The 27,072-nt window shown below is 34.5% G+C and overlaps 4 protein-coding genes across 8 annotated transcripts; 1 reads left to right on the forward strand and 3 right to left on the reverse strand.

Moving 5' to 3' along the window:
• Positions 1-1,767: 1,767 nt before the first annotated feature.
• On the reverse strand, positions 1,768-2,395 carry LOC9306555 (defensin-like protein 1). Its single transcript, XM_002870438.2, has 2 exons — positions 2,248-2,395; positions 1,768-2,131 (listed from the first exon to the last, which is right to left on the reverse strand). Exons 1-2 carry the CDS (start codon positions 2,309-2,311, stop codon positions 1,959-1,961), a joined length of 237 nt encoding a protein of 78 aa, XP_002870484.1. The 5' UTR covers positions 2,312-2,395; the 3' UTR covers positions 1,768-1,958.
• A 3,558-nt stretch (positions 2,396-5,953) lies between these two features.
• On the reverse strand, positions 5,954-14,860 carry LOC9306556 (phosphoglycolate phosphatase 1B, chloroplastic). Of its 5 annotated transcripts, none has more exons than XM_021018580.1 (12): positions 14,538-14,860; positions 14,060-14,127; positions 13,853-13,945; positions 13,702-13,773; positions 13,511-13,582; positions 13,353-13,412; positions 13,190-13,242; positions 12,962-13,059; positions 12,672-12,771; positions 6,528-6,631; positions 6,319-6,429; positions 5,954-6,166 (listed from the first exon to the last, which is right to left on the reverse strand). In XM_021018580.1, the coding sequence occupies exons 1-11, from the start codon at positions 14,797-14,799 to the stop codon at positions 6,323-6,325; spliced, it is 1,089 nt and encodes a 362-aa protein (XP_020874239.1). In that variant the 5' UTR covers positions 14,800-14,860; the 3' UTR covers positions 5,954-6,166; positions 6,319-6,322. The 5 variants fall into 5 exon arrangements, with proteins under 5 accessions (XP_020874239.1, XP_020874238.1, XP_020874235.1 ...); XM_021018579.1 differs by having other exon boundaries at positions 5,954-6,182; XM_021018576.1 differs by lacking the exons at positions 5,954-6,166; positions 6,319-6,429; positions 6,528-6,631 and adding exons at positions 11,876-12,069; positions 12,199-12,309; positions 12,405-12,508 and having other exon boundaries at positions 14,538-14,849.
• Positions 7,391-8,473, forward strand: LOC110226595 (protein ALP1-like). Its single transcript, XM_021018581.1, has 3 exons — positions 7,391-7,564; positions 7,640-7,868; positions 7,966-8,473. The coding sequence occupies exons 1-3, from the start codon at positions 7,496-7,498 to the stop codon at positions 8,427-8,429; spliced, it is 762 nt and encodes a 253-aa protein (XP_020874240.1). The 5' UTR covers positions 7,391-7,495; the 3' UTR covers positions 8,430-8,473.
• A 739-nt stretch (positions 14,861-15,599) lies between the features above and the next one.
• LOC110226596 lies at positions 15,600-16,366 on the reverse strand. The gene has a single exon (XM_021018582.1). The coding sequence runs from the start codon at positions 16,279-16,281 to the stop codon at positions 15,730-15,732; it is 552 nt and encodes a 183-aa protein (XP_020874241.1). The 5' UTR covers positions 16,282-16,366; the 3' UTR covers positions 15,600-15,729.
• Between the last annotated feature and the right edge of the window lie 10,706 nt (positions 16,367-27,072).

Below are 27,072 nucleotides of genomic sequence, written 5' to 3' on the forward strand. Positions count from 1 at the left end.
TTTTTCCTCTCTATATTATAACTCTTCGTTAGTTATTTTATCACTTATAAATAATTTTATATTCACAAAAAATGTTTCAAAAGTGTTTTTTAATCATAATTTTTTTTTTACATTTTTATTCATAATTTTTTTTGATATCTTTAGAAAATATTTACGATATAACTTTAAGACATAGTTAATTTTATATAATAATTCAATTATTTGAATATATTATAATAATAATAATTTAATACATAAACGTAATAAAATATATTTGTTGAAAATGAGTCCCCCGCGATATCGCGGGTTCATAACCTAGTTATATAAATTAAAATTTAATAAAAGAAAACCTTTATTCAATTTTGATCTACGTTAACCAAAAATATCAGAAAATAAAATATTCAATTGATAAGAAATATTATTTATTGTATTTGGAGTCTTGTTGTTTTATAAATAAAACAGTGCAATTTTGATATATATCATTTCTAATGGTACATTGCATAATCAGATCTCTGCCACACCGACATCAGTTTTTAAAAACATTGAGAAGGAACTTCGAAATACCATCACGGCTAGATGGAACCGGAAGCAATTCAGGAACTATATGCCCCTTTGGATCAGATAGTTTGTTGATTGACACACAACAATTTTATTTTGTAACTCTTGTTTTTTATTCATTTTTTGGCAAATTTACAAACCTAGGTTAAGCTCTTTTTTGTAAAACTTCAAAAACTTCATTATATATATAATGTTTAGTCTGAGAGATCATACATTTCATACCCACACGGCCTCCTCACCTGGTCGCCAATTCTTTTTTTTTTCGTCCGTGGATATATCCACTATACGTTTTCACAAATAACGAAGAATGGATTAATATTTCTTTAATCCAATAACGAAACATGAATCATATTAGTAGTTATTAGTTAGTTACTAGACAAAAATTAATTAGGAAATGAGTTGATATAAGAAAAAGAGTGTTCGGATCTTCAGCTATTAATCGTAATTGGATATTCTTAATATTTTATTTCTCCAACGTTAATTTGGTAGCCCGATCAAACTAGTGAGTCTTTGATTTTGTTCAGAAAAAATTTGTAACATTCCGGTTTCAGAAATGGTGGTGCATGCGGGGAGATTTAAAAGAATTGATTTGCCACCTATGTCATAAAAGTGAACTTACATTTTCGATCAACTGTTCTGAGAGAACTTCATAGTTAAGCGTGCTTGAGGTGGAGCAATTTCAGGATGGGCGATCTTCCGGAAAGTGATTGTCGAAACTGTGTGAGTGAGCACAAAACACAGGGAAAGATCATGTGGTGATTTGTAGGGTCGGTAAACAAGTTTTTAAAGCCTCCCGGACGTAGCGGACCAACCGTCGGACACGGATGGGCCTACGGGCCGAGAGAAGACGTAAGGCCCATTAAAAGAAAGATGGCGGTCGGAGCGTTACAAAACTTCCACTAGTGCAAATCAGACTAATCCTCTTGTTGTTGGAGATCATTGGATGACATAAATACCATGATCTTCTTGTATTTTTTTTATATTTGAATAGTAAAACTAATATTTCTACTGAAAACACAACCATTTTTTTTTCAAGTTGAATTAATTATAAATACCATGATCTTGTGTTTGTTTATTTAGCTAGGTAAACGACTTCCTTAATAAATTGGAGATGTTGTTATGTACATATAGGCTGCATGCTCTTAATTCTTGGAGAAGCTCTACCATATACCTCGTAAGGTTATACTATAACCAAATCAAACATTAAAACATAAACACACATGCATGATGAATGTCATAAAGTCACTTATAGTGTGACACAGTCTTATTTAATTTTCTTTCGTACATAAAAGGTTATACTATAACCAAACCAAACATTAAAACATAAACACACATGTCATAAAGTCACTCATATAGTGACACAGACAATTATTTTATGTAAACCACACACACACAGTTTACCACCAAAGAGTTCTCTTAGATTAACAGTCGAAGTAACAAATACATCTGTGATATGGGAAGCGATAGTTGCAAGATCCATGTCGTGCCCCCTCAAGATTAATACACTGATTCTTGCATGCATTATTGTTTCCACAAACTCCTGACCATGTCCCACTTGACCTCTCACATAACTTTGCTTCCACCATTGGTGCTTCTGCATATATATATTTCTTGGGTTAGTTGCAAATCAATACAATAAAAAAAATTATTATAGCAAAAGAAAATTGATAGCTCATTTACATATATATGATAAGATCATTTACTACTCACCGAGAGAAGCAAAGACAACCAGAGCAGCGAAAAAAAGGAAGATGATTGAAGCAAACTTAGCCATGACTATTACAACTTCGTTTTCAACGTATTAGGTGTGAGGAAATAAGCTTAGTATCAACCTCTATTTATAGTGAAATGATGGTAAGGTTAGTCTTTTACTTTTCATCTTACAATAAGTATGTTACTCCACAAGCTATACGCACACTTTCTTCTAGTAGACAATAGAAGATAAGACGTTTGACTAGTTCATAAGTGGGTTTCTTAATCAAATATCTGGCTGCCTAATCTACAACGTTGTTTACCAGTTTCTTACTTTTATTTTTATGTTTTGAGAGTCTTTTAGTCATTTACCACATTGTTTTATAGATTTTAGGTTGCTTTGTAGAAAAACGAGTCATTTTGGAATACTACTGCTTGACTGGGGATGCAATAGCTTTTAGGTTGCTTTGTAGAAGCATAAACAAATTAGTATTTGTTGGAAGAATTCAAATTGTTATATTGAGCTAAAACTTTGGACACAAGATATTTGCTTGAGACAATTTTCATTTTTAAGTAGTTTCAGGTCATTCCGATTAATGATCTAAAAGTTCTAACCGTTTTTTTTACTGAAAACATGTTTCTCGTGAATAGATGGAACATAAACATAAATTTGTAATCTAGAAAGATGGTTCGTTCGATTTACACATTAGACTGACTGGACCATTTGCAGACGCAAATTTTGAGACCCAAATAAACCCAAATATCCAATTCGATTCTTTTGGTTTTGAAACCTACGATAATTTTGATTATTTTGATTTTTTGATATAGCATGAAAAGACGAATCTCTGGTCCTACAGTGTTTTTGGACATATTAATTTTTTTTTGTTTTGTAATTTCATAATGTTTTTCATATATTATTTTGCTTTGAATTTTTCTATATGTGAGTAGTTTCCTTCAAGATTTTCAAAAGGATTGCATTGTTTGTTTGATTGATTGAGATGTTGACTTAGGAAACTGTAATTTAGCTTCTTCATCTATGATGTTCTTGATGTTGTAGCTAACTAGTTTCAGATCTTAGATTGTTTAAGCATAAAAAATAGTTGTTTAAAATGCAATGCATGATAGAATTTAGATGAGTAAAACATTGATAGCCAACGAAAAGTTGAGGTTAGGATTTTCTGTGAACATATCAAACTAGTTTTAAATGTATGTTTCATTTCCTCAATCAAACGATAGTTCGGAAGCTTAGGTTTTAAAGACGTTTTAATGGATTTTGCGACATGTAAATTTTAAAATCGTGATTTGAGTTTATTTTCTAATGATTTTTTTCCGTTTCTGCATGCATGAGTACTTGCAAAATTATTGATGTATAATGCTTTTAATGTATTGCTTTATCGTTTGCTTTAAATATATTCTCTACTTAATTTTTAAGAAAATAACCAAAAGCCATATTTTAGTTTAGTTCTACATTATTTTCGCAGACTTTTCATGGATTTGATCATTAATATATTACTGTAGTTTATTGTACATTTACAGCTATTTACTTTTGTTAAAACTTTAATTATCACTATATATCTCTATCTAATGTTGACCTAAGCGGCTGCTTTGGCTTCGAGGTAGTGCTACTTCTATATCATTCACATAAGGTGGCAGAGGCTGGTCAATTTGGATAAATTATCAAGTAATATCTGAGTAGAACAACTGTTTTCGGTCATGGTTGCGGAAAATTCGTTGACATTGTGTCTAATAAAAGGCAGTAAAACTAAAATATACAAAGCTGACGGATGTGATCAGTGGAAACGAGAATCCATTATCATTATCTAAATCAGATAATGGTTGAACCACAATGGTTCACAAATTTTCCATGAAACGACAACTATTTAATATGTTTTTATGCCTTTTTATTTTCTTTCAAAATTCTTATCTTATTCTTTTCCCATTTTTTTTCTTATCTTATTATTACATGAGCTAGGAAGAAGATATATACATGTTAAACCTAATGACAAAAATAAACAAGTATGAAACCCTTCTAATTAAATACGTCCAAAGCCCCTTCTACAAAAAGATCATAACTAGTCATGTATAAATAATTGCGTAGAACAATCTAGCAGAAATTTTTTAATAGCTATTTTGTTAAAAGAGCTAAAACCGTTGGGAAATGAAAAAGATAGATAGATATGACCAAGCATAATAATGGATATGTTCTTACTAGGTTCATTGCATAGTATAGAGCTAAAAGAGTGACTTTAAGGATACCTGATTGGTTATTTGTTTGAGTGGCAAGGACAAAGTCTCCCATATACTATAATGATGTCACCAGTCTGTAATCTTTTTTTCTCTCCTAGTTATTAGAACTAGGTGATTACCCACGCTACGCGTGGGTTTGTTTTGAAAATTGTTAAAAAAAATTATGTCGAATGTTCTTATTGCTAATTTATGTTTTTTTGTTTATTTGTTATCGTGTAATTAATAAAATTAGATCCATCTTATGTAGTTATAATTTTTGTGGTTACATTTATTTTTGACCCGAAATATCAATTTATGCATTTTCATGTATAAATTTGATTATTTATGTATCTAAGATCCTAATGTTTTTCATTATCATGGCTACATACAATAATTATATAGGATATTTTGATACAGTAATATATAATTATGTTACTTGTGTGGTTTGAAACTTTTCTAACTTAATTATAAATATAAAAAAATTCATTGCTCTATTAACTCTCCTGATCTAGTACTCCGACCACATCATAATAGGCTCATGATTAAATATTGGATTGACATAATTTGAACAAGATTTCAAGAGTTTTCATATGAAAAAAAAAAAACCAAAAAATTAAAGAGTCATTTATCATCACTTTTAGATCTTCTACTATTGCATATAGCCACATAAAATATATAGTCGTGTCTTGAATTCCTTAGTATGTCTAACATCTCAAAGGTTTAAGGTAAAATTATTAAACTAATAAGATTGCATACAACACATATTTATCGTATATGAACCATAAAACGTAATAATGAAAAAAGATTTAAGGTAAAATTATTAAACTAATAAGATGTTAGGGAGCAAACAACTAAACTACAACACATATTTATTTTTAGTTATTAGTCACCATTGATAAAAATTAAAAAAAAAAATTAGTAAAATAAGAAGAGTAAAATGAAGAACTTTATAATTTTATAATTTTATAATATTAACATAATTTTATAATTTTCATATTTTGAAGAAATAAGTTAAGAGTAGGATTTAAGAGGATTTAATGCAATAAAGAACTTTTCTTCTTTTTTTTTCATTTAATTTTGCAAATTTTTTTATTTAAATAATGTACAATAACACATGTCATTTGTTTGTGTGATGATGTGACACTCATATAGAGAGAGTTGACCAACTTTCATATATATGATTTTCTTGACATTATCTAATCTAAATAGGACTTATCATCGGTATGAGTTTATTTCTTAAAGTGTTTTTGTACGTTCTTGGCATTATATCTTCATTCGTCAGCACGAGTTAAATTTGGCATTTTAGCATTGAAGATGATTACATTTTTGATTGGCCAAATGTGAAAACACAATAATATACAAAAAAAAATAAAATCTTGTCGTGTATCAAAAACACTGATCGGAAGAACATCAGAACATGAGCTTGTTGTGTTTTTATAACTTTAACATGATGTAACAATGCTCAAGGGGGTCCTAGTTGGTTGTAAGGTTTATTCGATTGCGAAAGAATGTTTATTAACTCTGTTACCATGATTATGTAATGTGTTATGCAGATCATTTTTTTTGTTTATGTACATAACCACAAACGAATAATTATATTTAAAGTCAATAAAAAGAGTCTTACTCTTACAGATTAGAGCTTGGTTCAATTCTGTAAACTCTTCCAAAACAATACTCATTGGCTCTCTAATTTGCGATGCACACAAAGGCACTGCAAATAAAAGAAGCTTGCCAAAACAAGCACGAAACATCTTATTAATTCTTCACAAATGCACAAAGAAAAAGTATGAATGGACTGTAGTTGTAAACCCATTAATAGATTTAATATCCTGAGTTCTACAGAGTGATTGACGCGGCGCTTACTTGATTATACAGTTGCTGCTTTCGGGGACAAAAAATCGGAGATCTTGCTGGTGTAGAAATCTGGTTGTATCTTGTTCTCAGGGCTTTCCAACATTGAGATTGAAGTAACACCTTCAAGTCCACAAAACAAAATGCATAAAAATTTGATTGACTTAGATGGTTAAACCGAGTTAGTGTTGATAAAGGAACTGTTTACGGATTAGTTATACCCGAGAGGACGAGCAGAGTTTTACATCCGCCATTCTGCCCGAATAAAATGTCAGTGTCCAATCTATCACCCACCATGCATATCTGTGACTTTTGGATTCCAAATCTGCACATATTTTTTATCAGCAGAGTACAATATTAGTAATCACCATCTCATTACGTAACGATTTCATTTGAGATTCTTTCAATCTCGCACTTGTAGCGTATTGTTATAAACAAGGGAAACAGAATACAAATGTATTGTTATAAACAAAGTGAAGCTTTCGAAAACCAAATGAGACTAGAAGAAAAATTCTAGAAAACCAACAATACTTGTAAACAAAAGATAATTATTCTAGCACTCCATCACGTTATGCACAATCCAACCATAACGCTCATCAATGGACATACTAACAAAGACTTCTTTCATTCCTAATTGGTGAATCAGTTTAGCGGCATTGTAAAGAACTGTGTTTTCCAAATTAGGAACTTCTTTGATAGCTTCTCATACGTTATTTTTCTTCTTCTCAGCCTCTCTTTGTTCAGATTCTCTTTGCTGTCTTGTTTCTCTTTCTTGTATTAGATTGAAGAGTTTATGAGTTACTGTTGTCAATGAATTCATCTCGGTATGGACTTCTTCTGAATCTTCACTATGAGTTTTTGGTTCACCTACATCGTTAGTATTGCTTCTACGTTTCTTTCTCACAGGAAGTTTTCCTGAAGGGCCCCTTAAATTGCTGTCCACAAAAGACGAAGGTGTTTCATGATCTTCCTCGACATCCATAGAAAAATCTTCAATAGAACTTGTTTGCTTTTTTCCAGCAATTTCACATGTTCGAGCATCCGTACCATCACCTAATCCAATAGCATTCCCACCGGTCAAAATTCAAGGTATTGTCATACAAAAGACACTTTTAATAGGTCAACGTTTGCAACAAGCGTGAACTTTCACAAAGTTTTGCGGGCTCTTAATCAAATTGCTCCAAGTTTGATGGCTAAACCCAAGATTGCAGTGCCTACCAAAATTAGAGAAAGTACGAGGTTTTATCTGTATTTTAAGGTATATCTTTCATATAGTTATTATGTCTTTGCTTTTTCATTATCTTTCATGGAATATAATTTTATTGTTATTTAGGATTGTGTTGGAGCTATTGATGGTACACATATCCTTGCAATGGTATCACAGAAAAAAGCGCATTCTTTTCGTAACAGAAAAGGTGATATATCACAAAATGTGTTGGCTGCTTGTAATTTTGATCTCGAATTCATGTATGTGCTTAGTGGATGGGAAGGTTCAGCTCATGACTCAAAAGTATTAAATGATGCTTTGACAAGGAACAGTAATCGACTACCAGTTCCAGAAGGTACGTACATGTCTTTATATTGTAAATTTGTTTTCTCAACAAGACAAGTGCTATATTATTATTGTATCTTTTATAAGAAATTATTGTTGTATTTCAGGAAAGTTTTATGTAGTAGATTGTGGATTTCCAAATCGTCGAAACTTTTTAGCTCCGTATCGTGGTGTCAGATATCATCTACAAGAATATTCTGGTCAAAATTCACAACCAACGAATGCAAAAGAGTTGTTTAACCATCGTCATGCATCCTTAAGGAACGTGGTTGAAAGAATATTTGGTATTTTTAAATCTCGATTTCTAATCTTTAAATCTGCACCTCCTTTTCCTTATAAGACGCAGACAGAGATTGTACTTGCATGTGTTGGTTTACATAATTTTCTTCGAAAGTTTTTTCGAACGGATAATTTTCTGGAAGAAGACGAAAGTGCAGAAGAAGTTGTCGAAGAAATTAATGACAATAATGATGAAGTTCTTACAACCCAAGATCAACAGAGAGAATATGTCAATCAGTGGAGAGAAACAATAGCATCAAACATGTGGAGTGATTCAATTGAGAATTCATAGATCAGAACGTGACAGATTATTTCTTAAAGATTGTAATGTTTTAATTTTATAATCCTTTTGTATCAATTTCAAATCTGCTTTATTTGACTTTAAATTCCACTTTATTTGACTTTCAAATCCACGTTGTTTGATTTTTAAAAGAATGGATTCTGTGTGAATTTCCAAATGTTACTTGGATTTCCAAATCCATTCAAATCAATGATCCAATAACCCCCTTAGTTTTTAAGACATTTTAATGAATTTTGTGACATGTAAATATAAAATCGTTATTTGAGTTTATTTTCTGATGATTTTTTCTGTTTCTGCATGCAGGAGTACGTACTTGCAAAATTATTGATGTATAATCCGTTTAATGTATTTGCTTTATCGTTTGTTTTAATTATATTCTCTACTTAATTTAAAAAAGTAACCAAAAACCATATTTTAGCTTAATTCTACATTATTTTCGCAGACTTTTCATGGATTTGATCTTTAATATTTTACTGTAATTTATTGTACATTTATGTTAAAACCTAAATTATCACTATCTCTATCTCTATCTCTATCGAAGGTTGACCTAAGCGGCTGCTTTGGCTTCGAGTTAGTGCTATAACATTCACATAGGTGGCAGAAGCTAGTTAACTTGGATAAATTTTTATTGAGTAATATTTGAGTAGAACAACTGTTTTCGTTCATAGTTGCGGAAAATTCGTTGAAACTACTATGTCTGAAAGGCAGTAAAAGTAAAATATACAAAGCTGACGGATATGAAGTGGAAACGAGAATCATTATCATTATCAAATCAGATAATGGTGGAACCACAATGGTTCACAAATTTTCCATGAAATGACAACTATTTGATATGTTTTTATGCCTTTTTATTTTCTTTCAATAATTCTTATCTTATTCTTTTTCTATTTTTTTTTTATCTTATTATTACAGCCAGGAAGAAGATATATAAATTAAACAAGTCTGAAACCCTTCTAATTAAATACGTCCAAAGCCCCTTCTACAAGAAGATCATAACTAGTCATGTATAAATAATTGCGTGGAACAATCTAGCAGAAAAATTTTAATAGCTGTTTTGTTGAAAGAGCTAAAAGCGTCGGAAACAAAATGGGTTTTGTGAAAAAAAAGCTTCCAACTCATCCATTTTTGTAACTTTACTCTTCATCTAAAGAAAATGCAGATTAATCATACAAAATCTAAAATAATACTCAATGTAACCCTTATTTGCTACCGTCAAATTCGTAAAATTTTGACCAATAATATGTCAAATCGAAGTCCTCGCGATGAAGAGTTCAACTCTACTTTTAAAATTTTTAAAAACTAATGTATGTGACCGGAAAAACGTTTACAAGATACGTATAAGGGTTATATATATTGAGTATTATTTTGGATTTCGTAGGATTAATCTGCATTTTTCGGAGATGGAGGGTAAAATTGCAAAAATAGACGAGTTGGAAGGTTTCTTTGCACAAAAGCCCAAAAAAAAAGATAGATAGATATGACCAAGCATAATAATGGATATCTTCTTACTAGCTAGGTTCATTGCATAGTATAGAGCTAAAAGAGTGATTTTAAGGATACCTGATTGGTTATTTGTTTGAGTGGCAAGGACAAAGTCTCCCATATTGATATATGTCACCAGTCTGTAATCTTTTTTCTCTTCAAGTTATTAGAATTTTATTGACATTATCTAATCAAAATAGGACTTATCATCGGAATGAGTTAATTTCTTAAAGAGTTTTTGTACGTTCTTGGCATTATCTATCTTCATTCGTCAGCACGAGTTAAATATTGGCATTTTAGCATTGAAGATGATGATTACATTTTTGATTGACCAAATGTGAAACACAATATACAAAAAAAAAAATATTGTGTGTCAAAAACACTGATCGGAAGAACATCAGAACATGAACTTCTTGTGTTTTTATAACTTGAACATAATGTAATACTGCTCAAGGGGGTCCTAGTTGGTTGTAAGGTTTATTCAATTGCGAAAGAATGTTTATTAACTCTGTTACCATGATTATGTAATGTGTTATGCACAGGGGTTCAAAAGAGATTGTTTGACATTAACTCAAAAGCATTATATATGCCTTGTGCTTGTCATAGTCTAAATCTTCTAGTAAGTGATATGGCTCATTCTTGTGTGAAAGCTATTTCTTTTTTTTGGAGCATTGCAACGAATATATGTATTATTTTCTAGCTCTAAAAAAAGATGGAAAATGTTGCTTGATCATGTTCCTTACTTAACTATGAAATCTTTTTCTAATACTCGATGGGAAAGCCGAATAAAAAGTGTCAAAGCTATTAGGTTTCAAGCTTCTCAAGTGAGATTAGCTTTAATCGATCTACATGAATCATGTGATGATGCCATAACAAAAAATGAAACAGAAAGTTTAGTAAATTCACTTGAGAATTATGAGTTTTTACTTGGTATGACTATTTGGTATGAAATTTTGTTTGTCATGAACACGTAAGCAAGAACTTACAATCAAAATCGATATGCATTGATAGTGCTATAAAACAATTAGAAGGTATAATCTTATATTTTGAAAAGTATCGAGATGAAGGGTTTAGTTCTTGTTTGAAAGTAGCTCAAGGTCTTGCTCATGATATGAATGTTGATCCTATATTTCCAAGTAGGCGTCGTGTCTTTAGAAAAAAAAAACACTTTGATGAGAATGATCATGATGAAGAAGCATTATCGGTTGAAGATGATTTTAGAGTCAATTATTTTCTTGTTGTTGTGGATATGGCAATTTCTTCGGTAAAGAATAGATTTGAACAAATGATGACTTTTAAAAGTGTATTTGGATTTTTGTTTGATTCATTGAAATTAAAATCACTTGATGAAAGTGATTTAAAAGAGCATTGCATTAATTTTTACAAAACATTTTCTCATGATAATGTCTCGAATGTTGATTTTAATGATTTTTTTTTCAGAATTAAAAGTTTTGCAAATGTGTTTATCCCAAGTGTCAATGACACCTAGTAAAGTGCTTGAGTTTGTAGAAAATGTAGGTTGTTATCCGAGTGTTTCAATTGCTTATCGAATCCTATTAACAACACCCGTGACGGTAGCTTCGGCCGAGAGAAGCTTTTTTAAAATTGAAGTTATTAAAAAATTATATGAGGTCCTCTATGTCTCAACAAAGGTTGAATGGTCTAGCTATTCTATGCATTGAAAACAGTTTGTTAGAAAGCATAGACTTTGAAACTGTCATTCATGAGTTTGCGTCGACTAGAGCTCGTCAAAATCGTTTCTTTATTCCGAAATAACTATTGTATTTTGTTTTGTTGTTTTAGATCCAACGGAAGAAGGATGCATGAGATATGACGCAATATAAAGCAATGTGGTAGATGAAGACATGGAGCTTAAGACATGATTATATGAAATGGTTTTTGTTTTTAGCATGCTTGAAAAGGCCATTTTTGTAAGTTGCCCTAAGGCTTCTCGATTGTTAGAGCCGGGGCTGGTTATGCATAGCCTTTTTCTTGTTTATATACATAACAACAAACGAATAATTTAAAGTCAATAAAGACTCTTACACTTACAGATTAGAGCTTGTTTCAATTCTGTAAACTCTTCCTAAACAATACTCATTGGCTCGCTAATTTGCGATGCACACAAAGGCACTGCAAATAAAAGAAGCTTGCCAAAACAAGCACAAAACATCGTATTATTATACACAAAGGCACAAAGTATGAATGGACTGTAGTTGTAAACCAATAAATAGATTCAGTATCCTGAGTTCTACATAGTGATTGACGCGGAGCTTACTTGATTATACAGTTGCTGCTTTCGGGGACAGAAAATCGGAGATCTTGCTGGTGTAGAAATCTGGTTGTATCTTGTTCTCAGGGCTTTCCAACATTGAGATTGAAGTAACACCTTCAGGTCCACAAAAAAATGAATAAAATTTGAATGAAGTTGATGGTTAAACCGAGTAAACGTCGATAGAGAAACTGTTTACGGATTAGTTATACCCGAGAGGACGAGCAGAGTTTTACATCCGCCATTCTGCCCGAATAAAATGTCAGTGTCCAATCTATCACCCACCATGCATATCTGTGACTTCTGGATTCCAAATCTGCACATATTTTAGCGAAGTACAATATTAGTGATCACCAACTCATTACGTAACTATTTCATTTGAGATTCTTTTCAATCTCGCACTTGTAGCGTATTGTTATAAATGAGGGAAACAGAATACAAATGTAGAAAGAAGAAATAGGAGAATCTGGAAGCCTTACTTGTCTGCTAAATAGTCCATCATAAAAGTTGAGGGTTTTCCAACAACAAGAGGCTCACGTTGAGTGGATCCAACAAGAGCACCAACCATAGAACCACCACCTGAGATCGAGTAATCGCACATTAACCGGTCCAAGGAGGAAAAAAATGGTGAACACAGACAACAAAATAACTTCTGTATAACGGTCCATTACCAAATTTACTTAGGAACTAATAGGAGAGGAATAAATCAAAATGCTCAAACTACAGCTTCAAAAAAAACAGTAGAAGATAATGCATACAAGAAGCCAACCTGCCCATTCTTGAGCATCGGTAAGGTGAGTGACTGCATCTCGGTTTGTAGCAATGAAAAGACACCCTGGGTTTTCTCGGATACATAGTGTTCCATACCTTCCATAGAAAATAAGCTCTTAGATCACCAAACGCAGAACACAAAGATCTATAACGGATAGCTCAACCATAAACCATCAAGAATATCAGTCCTGAAGTCTGGAAGGAAACTCATAATAGGAGGACCTACTGAATTTTGTAGTAGTTGAAATAGCGATCAAATCCAACCACAACAGCTCCCACCTGAAAAACATTCTCAGTTTCAGTCTCAAGAACAACACTCTCATGGTTTCTATAAGTTGAAAGAGAAACAGAAACATAAAGAAACAAAAGGTATAAGAAGGATGTTATACATCATGTTCATGCTCCATTAGAAATCCTGGCTTTAATTCAATCTGTCTTTTACCATCATCCTGTTTATGAAGAAAGATCACAGAGAACCAAGACCGGGAAGTTAGTATCAGCGCAAATACAAATCCGGGAAGCTACTAAGAAAGGTCACAATACATACCGGACCTCCAAGGTATTGAAAACCAGCAAGCTCGAGCTCTTTCAAGATACCTTCCTCACCAATCACGTAGACCTGGATAAATATGCATCAGAATTTGCAAAGACATAAGACATACTCTTGATGACAATGTACCACCAAAAATTGAATTTTGAGCTTTGGTTGGATATTTTCGATTGAAAGACGGCTTATACCTTCTTATCTTTTGGGAAATTAATAGACTGCAAGTATGCAGCTGCAGCAAAAGATGAAGCAAATATCTCCTCCTGAGATAAGAATGATACAATAATCAAAAACAGATTTAAGAGCACCTAGAGTAGCTAGATTGAGAAATAAGTCACTAACCTCGTTAACATTCAGACCAAGAGTCTCAAACTTTTTTCCATACTGTTTCCTAGATTTTGTTGAGTTGTTTGTGACAAAAACCAACCTCTTTCCCTGAAAATTTATGAATACCAAGAAAAGCAATTGATGTAATGGACACAAATTTCCAAAAAGCTAAAACATCACCATTACAGACTAAATAAATTGAACAAGAGATCGCTTACCGACCTTGGCACGAAGCATATCAAGAGTTTCAGGAACTCCCTCAATCAATTTATCTCCCTTCCAGATTACGCCTTCAAAACACACAAACCAATAAAACACAAATGGTTCAATAACCGAGGTGGCCTAAACCCAAACTCATCTCCGAAACCCGTAGAAAGCCGGGTTTCTTGTCATTTACGGCGTCTATAGTTGCTAAGAGGAACCAAAACGATATTTTTCATATATAGTTGGTGGAACTCCATTATCAAGATTTTGTGATTCCAAAATAACTTGTAGCACAATGAGCTCTCATTTGTCGTCAATGCACATCAACACCACAACCAAAAGACGCATAATAGTTTAAAAACAATCATAGATCTAATCAAGAAACTACATCTTTCTCAATAATCTCCCAAACTCTTCCCTATCTACACATTATTCATCTGAACATTATCTAAACTAAGTGATTATAAAATATCATTTTGTGGTTGTTGATACTGACCATCACAATCGAAGATAAAAGTTTCGACAGAATCAATGAGCTGATCAGCGTTTTCAAGCTGTTGCGTGGCCATAGCTCTTGGAGTCATATTAGAACTAGTCATTCGAAGAGGTTTATGGTTGATTTTACGAAAGGAGCCGCCGCAGAAAGAAGAAGAACGATAACCGGAGAGGGTTTTGAGACAGAAGATAGGTTTTGAGTTTGGTAAGAGAGAAGAAGAAGAGACCGGTGAAACAGCAGATGCAACTGATCTACTCAGCATTTTTTCTCTCTTTTTCTCTGTTTCCGCTTCTTTTGGTATTTTTTATTTATTTAAGAAAAAAATATAAAAAAATTGTTTCTGTTTCTTTAACATGATTATGGATGGTGCTGACGTGGTATATTGGGTGGATGTGGTAGAAGATATTATCCGAATATTTCTTAGCCAATACATTGGATGAAGAATTATTGGACACACATTAAAATGTGACATTACAATCACCAACCAAACATACATAGGAAGAGTCAAGAGATAAGCTCCAAAGTGTTTTGAGAACTGCCACAAGAGCTAGAGAGTTTCATCACTCAGTGAGGTCATTTCAGTCTTCTTTTGTTGCTCTGTAGTTTGTTGTCGGTGTGACTTCCGGTGATGGAGCCAACTAGTGTGACAAATGCGTTACGGGAAAGAAAATTTATAAAATTGAATCCATTAATTGGTCCTTTTTGTTTAGATTTCTTCTTCATAAGCCGTAACGTTCATGAGAACTTTTGAGAGATTAATTGAAAGATTTACCAATTCGTTTAACCGATGTAAACGGATGTCGACTAGGTCAAAGAAAGATTTAGAGGAGATGTGGCTTTGTAGTTTATCCTAAATTAATGGGATTGTATCCACACTAATTCGAGTTTAATATTTGTGGGATTTGGTAGTTAAGTCACACAATTTTTTATTAATTGGGATAGAGAGAAAATTGCAGAGACTTTTAAGACTTGTGTTTCTTCTTAGCTCTAAATTTTGATCAAAATTCAACAATATACATTAAACTCCCTAAAACAATTTCGACCTTTTATGTGTTTCAAAAATATTCATATAAAAAATACACACTGACGAATTATTAATTTGTACACCCATTAAAGTGTGACATAATCACATTACAAACATGAACCAACACACAAAAATGTGTAAATGAATAGAATAAAATGAAACTGAAAATTAAAGCTTAAGTTGAAATGGGTAAGAAGGCCAATCCTTAAGATCTTCTTCTTGCCTCCTTACCTTAAAATCATCATCATCTACAACACTCTCATCCAAATAATCACTATACTTCAACAAAAACGCTAACACAAGAACAATCCACTCTAAGCAAAACATCACTACACATAAACCACCAGCGAGTTTAAGTATCACTGCACCGTCTTCTTCCCGAACATACGATTTCAAGAACCTAAGGAAATCCCCTGTTCTCGTGAATATCAGAACAGAGACTGCTCCTTGGAAAATGGCCGTGAGGACTGTGGCTACCATGTGGGAACCGTATAATCTATCGCTAGCGGTGGCGGATGTGGAGGAGGCGAAGATCGAGCAGCCAGAGACCGCGGTGGCAATTGTGAGAGTGTGGAGGAAGATGAGGGAGAGACCGGAGAGAGATGGGAAGAGACGGAGGGAGATTGTGAGGAAGATGCAGCTTGAGGCTGAGCCTAAGAGGATGTAGTTGCAGAGAAGGAAGATGTTGTGTGTGTTGCCTTTTGATTTCGACATTCCCATTTTCTTGAATTTGAGAAGAGAACTCTGTTTTTTTTTTAACTGGGATTGCTTTTTGATGTTTGTTTTTGTGTTTCTTGATTGCTTCACTTGGATTTAGGGTTTTATATGCATACATAACATAAGCAACAATTTGAGGAACGTTAAAAGCTGGGATTTTGTTGGGATTAACGGTCGTTTTTGTTTTTTAAAAATATGACCGTTATGACTTAAAGACGAAGACAAATAATTCAATTAAGGTGCAACGGCTCGATAACTTTTTAATCTTCATTTTTTTTTTTTTTAAAGGAGTAATTGTTTATGTATGGTTTTTTAAGGTCAAGTGGTCAGCAATGTGGTTGTCCCACTCAGGACACTAATATGTTTCATAATATGATATTATTAAGAATTAGTTTAAGAGTTTTTTTAAGAAAATAATTTTAGTGACAAATAGTTAATAAAATAGATATTAATTTTGCTAAATATAATATGTTAATAAATAACACACTTTATATGATATTCTGTTTATTAATAAAGTCCAACACATATGAGAAAGCATATAGCAATTTTAGGATTGTCACTTAGTGTTGATGTTAAAAAAATAGCGGGTCAATTACTCCAAAAGTGTTATAAAACTCTCATTTGAATATGAATTTTCTCAAAACAAATTTTAACAAATCTCAAATAGTATTTTCAATAAAAGTTTCTACAAAAAAATTGTCATGTTTTAATTGGGAACAGACACACATCGCATTTGTTGACGGAGATATCTTTGAAATATGTAAATGATATTGGAAATGTTAGTGGTTATTCGGGATAAATTTAAGCTTTTTTTTATCACAATGTGCTAGTTTGGCTGTTTGTCGATTGTGAACGATCAATGTAATAAATAAAATTAAATAAAATGCTTTGACTGAAAAAAAAATTGTACCTTGTTGTTTTGGAAAAATTTGATTCGTGGTAGTCAAAGAAAAATATGTTACTCAAATAAAATCATTTAATGGATGAAGTTTGACTAAAATAAAAAAAAAATTAACAATATTTAATATTAAAAAGTAACCTACCAATTTAAATGTTTTTTCTTTAAACTACCATCCAAATGTTGTACCTTGGAAAACTTTGATTCGTTGTAGTCAAATAAAAATATGTTACTCAAATAAAATCACTTAATGCATGAAGTTTGACTAGAATAAAACTTTTTTTTAAAAAATAATATTAAAAATAACCTCCCAATTTTAAATGTTTTTTCTTTAAAATGTAATATTTTTAAGACTAGTCATAATTATTTGAAACTATTAATGCACTTACCTTAATATATAGAATTCTAGAAGAAAAAGGCTTAATATTGGCATTTAATCTATATGAAATTTAATTCATGCACATTATTAGACTTCTAATTATAGAACTTTAGGAAAAACGTAAACTATTTCATGAAATTTGAGGTGTTTTTAACTTATTTAATGAATTAAAACTTTTTTTTTTTAACACATTAAAATTTGTGATTGAACTCTATATATATCCTTGTCTGCTGTGAGGATTTTTGAAAGCTACAAGCAAACATATAGACGGTCATATACAAAGCAAACGTATAGGACGCCATAGCTACGAAGAAGATAAAGGTATGTGAGCTTTTATATGCAGATTTCAAAACATTTATTTTGTTATGACGATTCAAAACTCAGATTTTTTTTTCTTTTTTACATATATTATAGACCATTCTCAAATATATAGACGTAAAAAAACAAATACTAGATTATGTTTTTTTTTTAAATATACCCACACTTGTTTGTAATCAGATTCATAGTGAATAAAAAACCATTTACACACGCATATATTTTCTGACAATTATTAAGAAAATAGATCCACCACACACCACTATGATGATATTAGCACTCAAATCTTTTTACACATCAACTATTAAGACTAGAAATGAATAACTCAAAATGTATGATATTGAAAAAAAACTTTAAAAAGCGCATGAATCGTTTTCTCTTATATTTAAATCCTAAATATGAAATATTATCTGGTCATTTATATATAGAATAATAATCACATTATCTTTTTATTCGTAGGAGGAAAAAACAATTCTCAATAAATAAATTTCTACATAGAGGAAGTGTCAAATTTAAATATATATTTTTCGTTATCATATCTCAAAATTTAAGATTACCAAAAGAGAAAACTTATTGTGAGCATGTCGTTTTGTTATAGAATTTTATATTAATTTTAAACTTGAAATACTAACTTACCATTTAACTATTAAATACCTAACAATCACATTGCCTTAACATTCTTAGATGAAAAATCAAAGCAATTCTCAATAATAAAATTTATGCATAGCGAAACTACTATATCTTAATATTATTTTTTTGGTCGGATTAAAGTTTGTTATTAAACTGATCCACCATTTTTGGAAGTAATAGTGTTTATATCAGTGTAGAGTGCAAAAAAGTATATAGTATGGTGAAATCAGAAGAAGTTAAGTTAAAGATAGATGATGATCCAAAAATTGTTGGGCCAGTCAAGCTTTCTGTTTCGAGGATTAAAAATCTATCACTCTTTCCAATGAAGATCCAAAGGAGGAAACCTCAGGTGGTAAAAAACAAGTAATTTTCGTAATCCTCTTTTAATAAAATCGAATAATGACAATACAAATGATCTGAGTAGTGCAAGGAACTGAAATAAATGCATACTATTTCATGAAATAAGAAAGTTATGCATACATATCTCTATCTTATGATAGTTGTCCAACAATTGGATCATCATCCACATAATAGGGCAAGATTGTTGTCTCTTTGTCAGTTTGCTAGAAAAAAGTTCATGCAAAATAGATATAGGTTGTCATTCTCTCAAATCAACAGCCTATCATAAAAATCAAATGTAGCTGCTTAATGTGGATATAAGATTCACACTCGATTGTCTTTAAGTATATTTGTGGAGAAAAACTCTAAAATCAACAAATGAAAATATGGAATTGAAAAAGGAAGTAACCAAGAAACTAAGTAAAGCAAATGAACTTTGGAAAGAATAAAATAGTAAAAACCTTGCAAAATTGTAAAAGAAAAAGTATGTTGTATTGCTTGATCGTAAGAGGAAAAATCTGCTCTCTCCCAAACACATGCGTTTGAGGTTGTTTTTATAGAAAAAACATGATCAATGCGGTTATTTACTGCTCATAATTGCATTGATCCGCATTAATCATGTAGGTTACAATTTGACCGAAACGGCTTGAATTTGAACTATATTGGGCTTCGCGTGGATCTTCCGAACTCTTGCTTGTTGACTCCGAACTCCCGCGTCTTGACGCTGACGCGAACCTCGAACAATATTCTCCTCGCTTCGGCCTTCCTTTATGCGAACTGTATGTTGAATAAGAGCGAACTTCGTACTGGTAAAGATCGAGCTCTTTAATAAACTGAATCGAACTTCCGATAGGTCGAGCTCGATTCTCGCAATGAAACATCAAGAAATCCAAGAGGATTATTATGTAATAATGACGTGGACAGATCCAAGTGGATCCTACCGAAGATGTGTGGGATCCGACCCCAACATTTAGCCCCCCAAGTCTTGCGAGATGAGTGCTCGGCTTGGAAGACTTAAGTAAACTGTAATTAATGACTCGAGATCTTTAACATTCAAGAATTATTCCATGTTTTTCGCTATTACGCTGATCTCGGATAATCAGATGATTTGATTTCCCTGACAACCGTCATCATTAATTTCTTAATTTTATATTAATACCAAGGGGAAAACTATTCCACTTCCCAATATTCTCGAGGCGGTCTTTCATCATACTTTAGGGTTCTAAGAGGTAATATTACTTTTCCATCTTATCTTCTTTACCTAGAAAACCTTCATCCTTATTACAAAAGTCACTGTTTTCTTTCTGGTAAAAATTCCCTTTCATAAAATGTCGAACCTTTCTTCCGAATTCCGCGAATACGAGGTTGACGATCTCGAAGCTCTCATGGGTGAAGGGTCTGAATCCCAGATTTCAAACCGGAGATGGGTTTGATCTTCACCCCCAGAGTGAATCAACTATCGATTCTCTCAACAATCTTCGTAGATTATGTCTCATCCCCCCTGAGGTAGAGATGGTAGTCCCGGAGCCCTTCGAGTCTCCAGAGTCGGGGCGAGAAGGTTACTGCTGTGCCTATGAAATTTATTTCAAAGGATGCGGCTTATTCCTTCCTCTTCCTGAGGTGCTTCTCGTCTACCTCAATCATCTGGGAATTGCTTTCTCCCAGATGTCGCCCAACATGCTCCGGTATCTTTTGTGTACCCTCACTGTTGCGACGGAGGCAGGGTTACTCATTGGGACTTTGCGAACTCCTAGAACTTTTCCAAGCTCGCGAATCCCGAACTTCTGGGTATTATACCCTTTATCCAAACGCGGATCGGAATCTCATTGATGGCCTTTCTTTAAAGGACACCGCCTGGAGGAAGTTTTGGTTCTTCTTCCGCATAAATAATTTTTCTATTCAAAGTTCTTCCGAACTCCCTCGAACTCACTGGTCATCGAATTTGGGTAGAAATTGGGACTTAACTGAATAAGCTCCCTTTGTTATTTCAAACTGCGTTTCAACATTTCTTTGTTTTCTCGCAGGTCCTCAGATTCGACCAGTTCCATCCGTCGATTTTCTCAAATTTTACAAGGCCGTCTTGGAGAGGCCAGTTAACTGGAATTCTTTTACTCTGGAAAGAATTCACGGCGCCGGGTTTTCTGTCAAAATGACACTTACTCGCCCCGTCGACCCTCCTCCTGCTGAGATTGATCTCTCGAGTCTGAATGCCCGAGACAGGAGAAAGATCAAAGAGGCAAACAAAAAGATAAAAGATCAGATTTCCCTAATCGGGAAAAACAAGAAAAACGCGACTTCCACCGAGGACGACAAAATCTACCGGAAAACTCTCCTTGTTGACGATGGATCTCTTGAAGGTTCAAAGTCAATGGCGGTCGCTGTGAACAGCGCTTCCTCCCCCATCCCAGCAGCAGACAACGTGGTCGCTGCCACCGCTGAGGAAGAACGCCTTACAGGTGATTCTTCTCTCATGAAAAAGAGGAACGCCGAGGACCTTGAACCCCTGCTCCAGGGGCGCCCCAAAAACACAAGGAAGGGCATAAACGCTTCTTCGAATCTGCCTATTCCTGAATCTGTTGAAACTCAGGATATAAATCCTGATTCAGGAATCGTTTTAAAGGATCCGCTGGGTTCGGGGATGTTACCCCCTAGACGACCCCAAGGTAATACTTCCAGGGTTCGATCGTCTTCGAGCTCGGGACTTGTTGCCAGAGCTTCGTGCCAATAAGGTAACCTTTAATTATCGTGTTGTTACTTTGGATCAATCGACTTCTCAAGAAGCTCAATCCTCAAATAACTATCTTTTTTCTAGACAATGAGAAGATTGGGAACATGTTTAGGTGCTTCCAAACCCACTTTGGGAAGAAACTCCCGTCCTTTGAGTGGTGGAAGCCTGATATCAAGAAGATGTATGTCAGCCATTCATTCCACTCCTCCCAGGTTTGACTATTTGCACCCTTCAACAACTGATTTCGAAATTATTTTTTTTAACAACGCATCTTCTTTCATTAGGCAACTTTGGACGTAAATGGCATCATCAACTATTACGAAGAGGAACTTACTAAATGGCATCATCAACTGGCATCATCAACTATTACAAAGAGGAACTTTGGACGTAAATGGCATCATCAACTATCAAGAAGATGCTGAGGAGCTCGAGCGCAAAAGTGAATCTCTTTCCGAACTCAAAGATCGAGATGTTCGCAAAATATCTCACGATGCTCGGAAAGAGGTTAAAGGAGCTGAGCAAAAGTTTCTCCTCGCTGTGCAGGAATTTATTACTGCAGATAAAGCTTGGAACAAACTTAACTCCGAGCGTGATGAGATGAAGAGCAATCTCGATTTAATCGAGGAGATAGAGGACGGAAAGGTCAACTTGGCTGAAGAAAAGGAAACAGTTGGCGCTGAGCTTGTTGCTCCTTAGCCGTATTTGAATTTGCAGCAGTTTGTTTCTGAGTTTGCCGATTCCCCTCCATTGACTGAGCCAAATATCGGTTTGTCTCTGGACGAGATGATGTTAACAGGTTCTCCTCGCGTTCATTTTAATGAGTTCGGAACCAATGTTGACAGAATCTCCTCGGGACGAGCTCAAGGATTCTCTGGTCGTGATCCTGCCATCTCCTCGATTATGGGAGACGGTCTTGAATCGAAGAGCGAAACTCCTCAAGATGCTAGCTCGCTTAACCCTGAGGTGGTTCCCACAACTCAGAACACTGACGTTGGGAGTGCTCTTGTCTCAAATCAAGCAGGAGATGAAGGCGGTTCGCCTATGATTGAATGATGGTGATTGCATTCACCTTTTATGGGGATTGTCCCTTTTGATTTTAAGCATGAAATTCGCTTTGTTGGCCATGGGGGTGTTTCACTACTTTTGAGTTTTCTTTGTCCAAGGGGGCTTTTATTACTATTTTGAATAAATTTCCCAAGGGGGTTTAATTAAAATTTCTTTAGGAAGAAATATTTAATTTTGGTGGAAACCATCGATTTTACCTGGAGGGTTTGCAAAGTCCTCCTAACCGAAATGGTTTAAGATTATAGGAGAGATAGGCTGATCAGACCTACTTGCCTTTTTTAAAGAAAAAACATTGGAATTTTTCCTCGGTCTCTCGGTTGCGAGGTTAGAGCTCGGCTTACAAGAACACTTTGCGATACTTCAAATGTGTTCGATTAGGGAAACCTCTAGTGATAACTGTTTGCTTTCCCTAAAAGATAAAAAGGTGTGATACCATTTATTGATTGTCTTCGAATTTCGAGTTCGAAGTTAATTTCGCCTACTAGGTGTAAAGTGATACTTGAATAACCTATATTTCGTAGGTCTTATTTGTGCATGTACACAAGAATCGAGAGGTCATAACAGTCAGATCAATAGATTGATGTTTAACTTTCTTTTTCAATAAATACTCGAGTGAGTACCCTTACATATTTTTTCTATATAAGGAGAGTTGGATTTTGGAAATTTTCCAATAGATTTGTTTTTATAAAGAACTTTGTAATTCTTCTTTTTTAGATCAAAGATAACTTCTAACCAAGGCGAACCTTCCGGTCCTAACTCACCACGATTCTCCTCAAGCGAATCTCTGTTCCCGTCGGGGGATGGATTCACTCCACAAGGGGTGGCTATTCCTTGTTTTCTTCCTTCCATGTCCTGGGAGGAACAGATCGAGTGCCATGAATTCATGGAGCAGGTTTGAACCTAGTACCAATAGTTTTAAGGTTTTACTTAATAGATTCGTAATGTATCTGTTATTTACAGATCACGGAAAGATACGTTTTCCTTTGCTCTGAAAGGCAACGTCTCGGAGCGAAACGCCGTATCCTTGAGGATCGGATTGCTAGAGTAGAAAGGAAGATCCAACGTTTAGAGTCAGACGTTCACAACTGGGAGAGGAGGGGATTTGATTCTATCGCCCGCATTCCCGGCTGTCTTCGAAAACACATTAGGTTCCTGAAAAAGCATTGGGATATCTATCAAAGGAGCCTCGAACCCGGCGAACGCGAAGATAGTTCGCCATCTGACGAAGTTCCTCCTGCGAACCCCCCCTCCTTCTTAGTTTTAGTTTTTTTTTTTTTATTATGTAAAAAACTATTGGGCTGGAGGCCCAACAATACTAATTACATTTCCCTTTTTGCTTTAAATTCGCTGATTAACTCAAATCTCATTTAATGGGTTTAATCTAGGGAATATAAATAGCAATTAACTCGATTACATTTGCCATGAAAATGGTAATTTCAGATTTGGGAAATCGTCAATTAATCTTCTTAAATGCAATCGAATAATTTTTCGAGTATAAAGTGGGTGTAGTCTGTCATTCAATTTCAACAACAATTCTACAAAAATGTTCAAGGAGGTCACTCATCAGAGAATCCTTCAGACTTGTTCAAAGTGATGAGCGTTGATCCTTCGAGGATGTCAGACATCGAGCTTATAAAAGCAGGAGAGTCTGGCAAACCAAAAGATTCACAAATATTAAAGAAGGGAACTAGCATTCAGATTCCGATCGTTCTAATTGAGAGATTGTTGCCTCAAGATCGTGTTAAGGCTGAGGAGTTTATCAATAAGGTATTTTCCATCCTAGTGATTAACTTCTTTTTGTTATTGCTAAACGTAGCGTTTTATTTTCTTCAGCTTATCACTCGGCATGATGAGCTTGAAGATGAGAAGAAAAAGATTAGGAGACGAATAATGGAGCTAGAGAAGCGTCGCCTCGACATATCTCGCGAGCTTCATCGCCTCGAAGTCCATCCTTCCGATTGGATCGAACTAGGACTTCAGGAGTACAGAAACATGCCAGGTTGCATTATGAACATTGTTGACCTCGCTGGTCAAGGAGCGGAGTTGTTCCGTAATTCAAGACCCTTCTAGATCCGGTCTTAGCTTAGCAAGGAATATTTATTTATACATTGTTCGCAACGTATCTTTATATTCATGCTCGAATATCGAATTTATAAAAACAGGATTCCATAACTGGAATAATATTTTTTATTTTTTATGTTATAGCTGGACTCGTGATTAGCGAGCTGCCTACGTTCCCAGAATGGGATCAAGCCGAATCGTAGTTCGAATGTGTTTGCTTTAGCAATAGAACTTTTTCAAGTTGATTATGTTCCAAGGCCTTTGAATGGGATTTCCATCAAGGTCTTGTAAACGGTATACACCGTTCCGGATTTTTTTAGCGATTTGATAAGGGTCTTCCCAGTTAATACCGAGTTTTCCAGCTCCTTCTTCTTTTGTATTATCGAACACTCGCCTTAAAACAAAGTCTCCTACATTTAAAGGTCTGTTTTTCAACTTTGAGTTATAGTATCGAGCGGTCAACTGTTGATAATTCTGAAGTCGAATAAGAGATTGGTCTCGCCTTTCATCGATTGTATCGAGAACGTCTTCTAATAATTTAGAATTTGATTCTTCGTTAAGTGGAGCTTCGCTTCGGCGCAAACCTGGGACATTTAGCTCGGCCGGGACTACGGCTTCCATCCCATAAACTAGTGAGAATGGAGTTTCGCCCGTTGCCTGCCTCGGGGTTGTCCGGTAAGCCCACAACCCAAGTTGCAGCTCGTCATACCATCCACCTTTTTGAGCACTCAAGCGTTTTTTAAGATTGCTGAGAATGGTTTTATTGGAGGCTTCCGCTTGTCCATTTCCTTGAGGATACCTCGGCGTTGAGTAGCTAAGTTTTATTCCCCAAGCGGAACAGAAATCTTCAAAATCATTCGAAATAAATTGAGGACCATTGTCCGTTACTATTTCATAGGGAACTCCATAGCGACAAATAATGTATTTCCACAAGAATGTCTTTACTATGGAATCTTGTATGCTTATATAAGCTTCAGCTTCAATCCATTTGGAAAAATAGTCCGTTAGAACTAATAAGTATTGGACGCCTCGTGTTGAACGATGCATCAGACCGATTATATCCATCGACCACCTCATGAAAGGGTATGGAGCGGATATATGTGATAGAATTTCAGGTGGCTGGTGAATAAGAGGAGCGTGCATCTGACACTTTTTACACCGTTTGGCGTAATCAATGCAGTCTGAAATCGTAGTTGGCCAGAAATATCCTAATCGTTTGATTTTGAAAGCCATTGCTCGCCCCGAAGAATGACTACCACAAAGCCCTTCGTGGACCTCGCTTGTCACTATTTCAACTTTGGGTCCAAAAATACATAAAAGATAAGGATCACTGACGCCTCGCTTGTACAATGACTCTTTAATTATACAATACTTACCGCTGATAATTTTTAATTTTCGAGCTCGCCATTTGTTAGATGGTAGTTCTCCATTAAGAATGAAATTTTTGATGGGTACCCTCCAGTCAGCCCCCCAATCATTAGCGGAAGTATTATCCTTGAGTATAAACTTCCTTGGTTCGGGTTCGGAAGGAATATCAGGATCTTCGATTGTCTCCTGAACCTCTACATCAGCTGGAAGTGACTGTTCGGTTCGAGACGGTTCTTTAATGGGAACCTCTTGATCCTTTAACTTTCTTTTTGACTTTCTTTTAGGAAGTTTCAATGGTGGAGTAAGTTCGTCATCTTGAGACTTTATTCGTGATCTGGTGATGACAAGTGAACTATTTCCAGAACTTTGTTTTGGAGTTTCGATGTATTCGGCCTACGAAATGTTATCGTTTTCTGTTTCTTCAACCGAATTCTTCGTCAAAAATACATTCAACTGGGATAACTCGTTTGAGTTCAGGATCTGAGGTAGAAGCTAGGGCAGCTAAAGCGTCTACCGAAGTGTTTTCTCCTCTAGGTATTCGAACTAATTTGAATTCTTTGAATTTTCCGGCTAACTTTTTGACAGCCGAAAGATAAGCTTCCATTCGAGGAGGCTTAGCTTCGTAATCTCCAGCTAATTGGTTTACAACTAGCTGAGAATCGCAATGAGCTATTAGTTTTTCTGCTCCGATCGCAAGAGCAAGCCGAAGTCCTGCTAAGAGAGCTTCGTACTCTGCTTCATTGTTCGAAGCTGGAAACATTAACCGAAATGACTGCTCAATTATTTCCTTTGTCGGAGTTTCGAGCCTAATGCCGATTCCGGATCCTTGTTTAGAAGAAGATCCATCTACATGTAATTTCCACGTAGAGTCCGTTTCAACAAAGATGTCATCATCTAATGGTAGTTCGGTTAGAAAATCAGCCAGAACTTGTGCTTTTGCGCTAGTTCAACTTTTATATTCTATGTCGTACTCACTGAGTTCGATTGCCCATTTTGCTAACCTTCCGGACT

Source organism: Arabidopsis lyrata (genome assembly GCF_000004255.2).
Source record: "Arabidopsis lyrata subsp. lyrata unplaced genomic scaffold ARALYscaffold_7, whole genome shotgun sequence".
Lineage (NCBI taxonomy): Eukaryota > Viridiplantae > Streptophyta > Magnoliopsida > Brassicales > Brassicaceae > Arabidopsis > Arabidopsis lyrata.

Excerpts from the sequence above, each read along its gene's own strand:
- LOC9306556 (XM_021018580.1), bottom strand. The coding sequence starts at position 14,799 with ATGCTGAGTAGATCAGTTGCATCTGCTGTTTCACCGGTCTCTTCTTCT. Across the intron at positions 13,583-13,701 it reads ATTTCCCAAAAGATAAGAAG|GTCTACGTGATTGGTGAGGA; the intron begins GTATAAGCCGTC and ends ATATTTATCCAG. Across the intron at positions 12,772-12,961 it reads CGATGCTCAAGAATGGGCAG|GTGGTGGTTCTATGGTTGGT; the intron begins GTTGGCTTCTTG and ends ACTCGATCTCAG.
- LOC110226596 (XM_021018582.1), bottom strand. The coding sequence starts at position 16,281 with ATGGGAATGTCGAAATCAAAAGGCAACACACACAACATCTTCCTTCTC.
- LOC110226595 (XM_021018581.1), top strand. The coding sequence starts at position 7,496 with ATGGCTAAACCCAAGATTGCAGTGCCTACCAAAATTAGAGAAAGTACG. Across the intron at positions 7,565-7,639 it reads GGTTTTATCTGTATTTTAAG|GATTGTGTTGGAGCTATTGA; the intron begins GTATATCTTTCA and ends ATTGTTATTTAG. Across the intron at positions 7,869-7,965 it reads TCGACTACCAGTTCCAGAAG|GAAAGTTTTATGTAGTAGAT; the intron begins GTACGTACATGT and ends GTTGTATTTCAG.
- LOC9306555 (XM_002870438.2), bottom strand. The coding sequence starts at position 2,311 with ATGGCTAAGTTTGCTTCAATCATCTTCCTTTTTTTCGCTGCTCTGGTT. Across the intron at positions 2,132-2,247 it reads GGTTGTCTTTGCTTCTCTCG|AAGCACCAATGGTGGAAGCA; the intron begins GTGAGTAGTAAA and ends ATATATATGCAG.